General features: G+C 33.8%; 1 protein-coding gene across 1 annotated transcript; it reads right to left on the bottom strand.

Moving 5' to 3' along the window:
• Window positions 1–507: 507 nt before the first annotated feature.
• Window positions 508–3,505, bottom strand: LOC126880828 (uncharacterized). The gene is made up of 2 exons (XM_050644893.1): window positions 1,391–3,505; window positions 508–634 (listed from the first exon to the last, which is right to left on the bottom strand). The coding sequence occupies exons 1-2, from the start codon at window positions 3,503–3,505 to the stop codon at window positions 560–562; spliced, it is 2,190 nt and encodes a 729-aa protein (XP_050500850.1). The 3' UTR covers window positions 508–559.
• Window positions 3,506–7,628: the final 4,123 nt, after the last annotated feature.

Below are 7,628 nucleotides of genomic sequence, written 5' to 3'. Positions count from 1 at the left end.
GGGGGAAGAAAGACTACCCAAAAAGATATTAGAATGGGTACCACCAGAGAAAAGAAAACGAGGACGACCACCAACAACATGGATCCAAGGAATCTCAAAAGCAATGTCAGCAAGAAATCTATCTGAAGAAGACTGGCCGAATAGACAGGTTTGGCGAACGGGAACCCAAAGGCGTATTACGCTGTGAACGGGATATATATATATATATATATATTAGGGTGGTCCTTATTTATAAGGAAAAAAATTTTTTTTCGAATTTTTTAGAAATTATTTGCCAGAATGTACCTTTATATAAGACATGAAAATATAACAAATTTCAGCTCAATCGGTTAATATTAACACGTGCCGCATCGACGCTAAAGTTGTGAGATTCAATGTAAGGCAGTTATTTATTACCTATAAGAACGACAATGTACGCGTACGCTCGACTGTAAACATAAAATTACGCATTTTTTTTAAACTTTAGTATAAAAACATACTAATTAAAATGAAAACGTAAAATAAAGATATAGTTTATCCTAATACTATATTTTTTATTTATTGAAATGATACATCCACTTCAGATACATATTTTGGATTTAAGTAAGCCTCCTTTTGTGGCGACTGGGAACTCTCTCCGGTACTCCTGAACAACCTGAATAAAAAAAAATAATATTGAATGTGTTTTCTGAACCTAGCCTATATAATGTGTTCAAGAAAAAAATAACAAAAAATTAAATTTATCTACTCTACGTCATATTATGTATCAGTTTTTAGTTTGTGAAAACTGTCATTATAGATAGCAGTTCGTGAAGGATTTAAAGTGTGCGTGAAGTACCTGTGTATTTTAAATGGGACTAACTGCTAAGAAAAAAATAACAAAAAATTAAATTTATCTACTCTACGTCATATTATGTATCAGTTTTTAGTTTGTGAAAACTGTCATTATAGATAGCAGTTCGTGAAGGATTTAAAGTGTGCGTGAAGTACCTGTGTATTTTAAATGGGACTAACTTTTTCACACACTTTCAATGGGTTTTTCACACACTTTCATATAATCAAATATCCTTAACTTTCGCGTTGTCATGGTGATGACATAATGAGCAATAAATTACAACAAAAATTTTGACAGTTTTGTGGTTTGAAAGAAATTAGAATTTTTAAATGTCAAAGTTCTAAAAATTGTAAATAGAATTGAAATGAATTCCAGTGACGAAGAGTTACAGTTTTTTGATTTATTTATCGTAGAGTAGATAAAATATTGTATGAAACTGTGCGTGAAGTACTTTTTGCGAACTTACGCGATGTAGAGCACTCGCTATCGCTCGTACTCTAAGTATCGCGTGCGTTCGCAAAAAGCATACTTCACGAACTGTTTCATAAATAACTATTGTTTATACATACTACATACCTGTATCAAAAATTGTTTTTGATGTTCATTTTTCGTCATTTTTTCATTGTAATCCTCAATCAACTTGACTCCTCTTTCTGCAATATCATTTGTACATTTTAAGGTTGAAATGATATTTTTTCCTGTGCGATAATCCTCTCTGTTTTCCCAATTCAGCGGATCGTCCTGAAGAAATTCAACACAAATACCGAATCGTTTAAATAACTGAAGTGAATTGGCGGACAATAATTCAGTTGGTAGATCTTTTTGAACAAAATTTTGGACATCTCGGATTTGCAACGATAGTTTTTTCTCAATGACTTCTGTCTCTTCATTTTCTTCTTCTTTTTCATTCACAGTCTCTATGTTTTTACTTGCACATTCCATAATTTTTTGAGCCATTCTAATTTTTTCAACTCTCTCAATTCTATCGTCAAATATTGCCATGGCAGCACACTCTTCACTTAGATACCATAAATGGTTTAAAAATTTTGTTATTGCAATGGTTGCAATGTTTTCATTAATATTTTTAAATATAACCAATTTTCTCAAAAAATATATATCATTTAGGGGAGCTCCTGTAGTATTCGTTGCTGAAAACCAGGCCTCTACATAACAGTATACAACGAAAACGCAAATTTCTGCATTCAGTTTGGAATTATCCTTTCTCATTTTCATTTGATCGCGAAATAAAAAAAGTTTTAAACAATAAATCGCTTTAGCCATCCATCTCGCTAAATGATATGCACCGGGGGCCCTAAAACTCACATTTGTTTTATCTCCCAAAAAAATGAGCGTCAATTGCAAAAACTCTTTGTAGTCATCACGTGGTTGCTCTTCTGCAAGTTTCTGTTTCACAAAATAAATAATTTCGGGCGCTACATCTTTCAGTGCATTATAAACGGCTTCATCGCTGGTATAATCTAAAAATTTCATTTTATCAATATTCTTCCAGTTTTCTTTAAGTGCTTTGAATTGAGCAATTTCAGGGCCGGATGTTACAATTGCTTTTGTCCTCGTGAATACACCAGCCAAAACGACCTCAAATATATGGTGTCGGCATGGAAGCCACAAAATATCTCGCCCTAACCTTTGTTGAAGCAGAACTGCAGCTCCTTTTATACGACCAGTATTTGATGCTGTAGTATCAAAACAAAAGGCTTGAATTTTTTCGGTTAAATTCCATTCATCAGTGATATGGAACACAGCAGAGCAAACTTCCGATCCTGCTGATGATGCAATTCCAGGTACTCCTAATAATTGTTCAAAATCTAAACCAACCGCGATCACAGGAAGCCGATCAATTTTCTCATTTTTTGTGATATCAGGCAATAATTTGGAATCCCAATGCACTTCAATAAAATTTGCATCATTTCCTACCGATTTTATTGATGAATATTTTATTTTCCGCAAAATCTCTCTATTTCTTTTGATAGACGATCTATTGAGAACAAACTCGGTGATATCTATATTAAGAGCTTCTAGGACGGCAGAAATAATATGCATTGCATCCCTGTCACTCACTTTACATTTGTCCAAGGCAGCGGCCAGGCGAGGTGTCATTAACGTCTTTCGTCCTCTCTTGTTTGAAGATGGACCCTGTTGAGATTCCGATATGAAATATATGTCATCTTCACTGTTGTCTTGATTTATCACTTTTTTCTGTGAATCTTCGTGTTCTTTATCTTCCATTTCAAAATGTCCAATCGAACAACTAGAATTTTCCAACAAATCTTCTTTTCTTTTCAACTCTGCAGCTGTGCGTTCTTCTTTCCGCTTTTCCTTACGTAATAATTTGATATCTACTCCCAACATACAACCTACTCTACCTTTCTCCCTTTGCTTAATTAAAAATTCTCTATCTTCGGCGATTTTAATCTCATTTAACGCATTTAAGGTGGCAATATCGAAAAGGTTGTCTAAAGCTTCTTTAAAATCATTTTCTTTTTCTCTCTGCCGTTCAGTATCTCTATTTTTAGATTTTTCTAAATTTCTGACATTATCGTACAAAGATTTTAATTTCAAAATACAGTTTGAACGGTTTTGAACTGGGATTCTTGCTTTTTTCCAAAAAACGACCACTTCATCAATAACTAAAGCACTGCTGTCATTAAGATTTAAATTTACCACTCTCATGTTATAAAAAAGTACACTCAAAACATCTCGTTTACATGGTAATTTACTACCGCAGATTTGATTTTTCATCACTCCAACTAGATAAATATTGTTCCGCAAAGTGGACATTTCAGCACTTTTATCAATTACTTATATAGCACGTCTTTTCTTATGCACTTCAAGTACGAAACTAAAACGAATGTAGCATTGAACAAATAATATGTAAAAACAAAATTGACTTGTCGAGACTTGTAGTCGCGCTTGTAGCGAATTCGAACGCACTTGGCGCCGACTCGTCGTAGCATGTTAGACAGTCAGATGCATGAAACTTCAAGGCCAATGCGGCACGTGTTAATATTATCGGATTGAGCTGAAATTTTGTATTTTTAATGTTTTGGTGTAACTGAACAAAATTACAAATAATTTTGAAAAAATATGAACTTTCGAAAATAAGGACCACCCTAATATATATATATATATATATATATATATATATATTCAACCTCTCATCTTTATTGATAAGCCCAGAGAGGTTGAAGAGGGCGAAACACATTTCTAAGAACTGGTGTTTGGATCTTTGATTCTATTCGAAAAATTTTTCCCAACCCGAAATGGTGGATGTGTGAATTGTTCGTAAGGGGATTTTTCCACATTCTCTATTTCATCTGTTTGATTTATATATATATATATATATATATATATATATATATATATATATATATATATATATATATATATATATATATATATATATAAATTATTTTCTGCTGTTTTGGTGTAGATAAATAACACATTATATAGGCGAAGCAATAAAGCACCAAAATCGGCCTTACCTCAGAATAAAAAAACAAGATAATTATTTTTCCGTTCGATTCGTGAATGCGCCAGGACACTTTGTGACCCCGAGCCAATATAATATTGCAAAACTGCATACAAAAAATGCATTCTTAAGGTACATCTCAAACAGAAAATAAAAAAAAATTCAGAACTCATTAATTATCGGCGGAAATGAGTTCAATTTGGTTACTCGGGGGTTTTCGGGGTCGCTGAAAACGAATATGACGCCGTAAGTGACCTCCGGAGTACATGACGACCAGGGTTTACCTACTGTTTACCTCTTCTTGTGAAGTTTCCGGCAAATTAATTAAAACATTAGTCAAAAATCATTACTCGGGGGGTTTTTTGGGGTCGCTGAGGACGAATATGAAATTTAAAGTGAACTCCAGAGTACTTGGAGCCCAGGGTACCTACTGTTTATCTATTACATATCTATTACTATCTTATTTAGGACATAAACAGTAGGTACCCTGGACATCAAGTACTCCTGAGAATACTTCCGATGTCATATTCGTCGTCAGCGATCCTAAAAACTCCCAGAGTAATGATTTTTGACTAATTTTTTAATGAATTTGTCGAAAACTCCAGAAGACGAGGTAAACAGTAGATACCCTAGGCACCAGGTAATCTGTAGATCATTTCCGATGTCATATTCGTCGTCAGAAATGTCAAGACCCCCCTAGTAATGAATTTTGACTAATTTTTTATTCAATTTGCCGAAAACTTCAGAAGACGACGTAAACAGTAGGTACCCTGGGTACCAAGTACTCCGAAAATTACTTTAGATGTCAAATTCGTGGTCAGCGACCCCAAAAAGCTACCTAGTAAGCATTTTTGACTAATTTTTTAATAAATTTGCCGAGAAAACTCCACAAGACGAGGTAAACAGCAGGTACCCTGGGTACCCGATACTCCGAAAATAACTTTTGATGTCGTATTCGTCATCAGCGACCCCAAAAACCCCCGAGTAATGATTTTTGACTAATTTGTTAATAATTTTGCCGAAAACTCCAGAAGACGACGTACACAGTAGGTGCCTTGGGCACCATGTACTCCGGAGATCACTTCCGATGTCATATTCGTCGTCAGAGAAGCCAAAAACTCCCCGGGTAATGAATTTTGACTAATTTTTTAATGGATTTGACGAAAACTTTAGAAGATGAGGTAAACATTAGGTACCCTGGCTACCAAGTACTCCAAAAATCACTTTCGATGTCATATTCATCGTCAGCGACCCCAAAAACCCTCCGAGTCAAGACTTTTGACTAATTTTTTAATGCATTTGCCGAGAACACGCCACCAGACGAGGTCAAGTGTAGGTATCCTGGGCACCAGGTACTCCGGAGATCATTTCCGATGTCATATTCGTCGTTAGCGACCACAAAAACACCCCGAGTAATGATTTTTGACTAATCTTTTAATGAATTTGCCGAAAACTCCACAAGACAAGGTAAACAGTAGGTACCCTGGACACCAAGTACTCCGGAGATCACATACGACGTCATATTCGTTTTCAGCGATCCCAAAAACCTCCGAGTAACAAAATGAACTCATTTCCGCCGATAATTGACGAGTTCTGATTTTTTTTATTGTCTGTTTGAAATGCACTTTAAGAATGCATATTTTGTATGCAGGTTTTCAATATTATCTCATCCCTAGAGTCACAAAGTTTCCTGACGTATTAACGAATCGAATGCAAAAAAAATTATTAAGATCCGTCCTGTCGTTTTTTACTGGGCGATTCAGTGCTTTATTACTTCGACTAATATGTCTTAATTTTATTTTATTTTCGTTTCTATTGATCACTGATATAACAATACCTTACTTTAAAACTAGGAGGAGTATACTCAAAAGACAGATTCACATCCAATAATGTCTGTCACTGAAAAATCACCAGATTCATCTCCTTTTTTGGTTGGTCACGTCGCGTCGTCCTTCGACGGTAATACATAAATATTTTATTACACTAAAACGTCGCTAAAGAGTACTATAAACAACACGTTTTTATATAACGCAGACTAAATAATCTACAAATTTAAGAAAAATAACGCAAACTATTTCATTCCTAGAGATTCTGATTAATAGAAAGCTAAATAAATAAAAATTGCAGCGATTATTTCATTCATAGGAGATTCTGACCAATAGAAAGCTACAGAAATCAAAATTAAACTGATTATTTTTTTCACCTGTCAAATTCTGACGTTTTTGCTTTTTCAGCCAATCACCACGCGTCGTTCTAGCCAATAATTGAGTGTAATACTGATAAAACAGCCTCTTCCTTGATAAAACAGTCTCTTCCCTGATAAAACTTAAGGTACCCTAAATTTCACATAATACGTTACGAACGACGTTCTAGCCAATCATTGAGTGTAATACTGATAAAACAGCCTCTTCCTTGATAAAAGTCTCTTCCCTGATAAAACTTAAGGTACCCTAAATTTCACATAATACGTTAGGTACGAACGACATTGGAAAATCTCATATTAGTTATAAAAATTGTGTTTTTAATAATTGTTCATTTTCGATTTAAACAGTTTTTTATGTATTAACAATATAATAAATAAATTGGTTCATTTTAAATCATAAAATAATTTATCTATAACCTACTTAAGACATTGATCCTAGTTGTCTTAAAAATATTACACAGATGGCCGTATTTACTAATAATACATACCGATTGGTTCACAAAATAATCTTTTCAAATACCACTCGTTCTCTAAATTTTGCTTGATAAATTTTTTCGTTTTCATACTTAAACTTCTTTATTTAGGGTAAAATCACTCAAACAAACCGAAATGGATAAAATCACTCGTCCTTCGGACTCGTGATTTTATCATTCGGTTTGTTTTCGTAATTTTACCAAATAAAGAAGTTTTTGTGAAAACAAAAAATTTATCGACAAAATTTAGAGGACTCGTGGTATTACCTTTGATAATTTTTGATAATTTCCCATCGTCAAGTATATTACGTCAGATGCCCTTCGTTGCTATGAAAAAATACATTCAGTGACATTAATGAAAATTAATGTTTTTTTTTTTATTTAAATTTACGTGTCTCGACAACTATTATGGTCATTGACACGGGAACAAAAACAGTTACAATAATTGGTTACAATAGTTGGTTACAATAATTGGTTACAATATTTGGTTAAGCTACAAGTTTTAGGTACTTTTACAAAATTTATAAACATTTTATATTAAATTATACAAATTAGAATCTCTCAGAAAAGCAATCAGAGAGTTCATTGAACCAGGTGAACTAAGTATATCACTAAGGGTACCACTAATGTTATGCCGTCGTCGGGTGG

This window comes from Diabrotica virgifera, chromosome 2, assembly GCF_917563875.1.
Source record: "Diabrotica virgifera virgifera chromosome 2, PGI_DIABVI_V3a".
Classification (NCBI taxonomy): Eukaryota; Metazoa; Arthropoda; class Insecta; order Coleoptera; family Chrysomelidae; genus Diabrotica; species Diabrotica virgifera.
The sequence above is the reverse complement of the archived record's forward strand: the minus strand, read 5'-3'. Positions and strand labels throughout refer to the sequence as shown.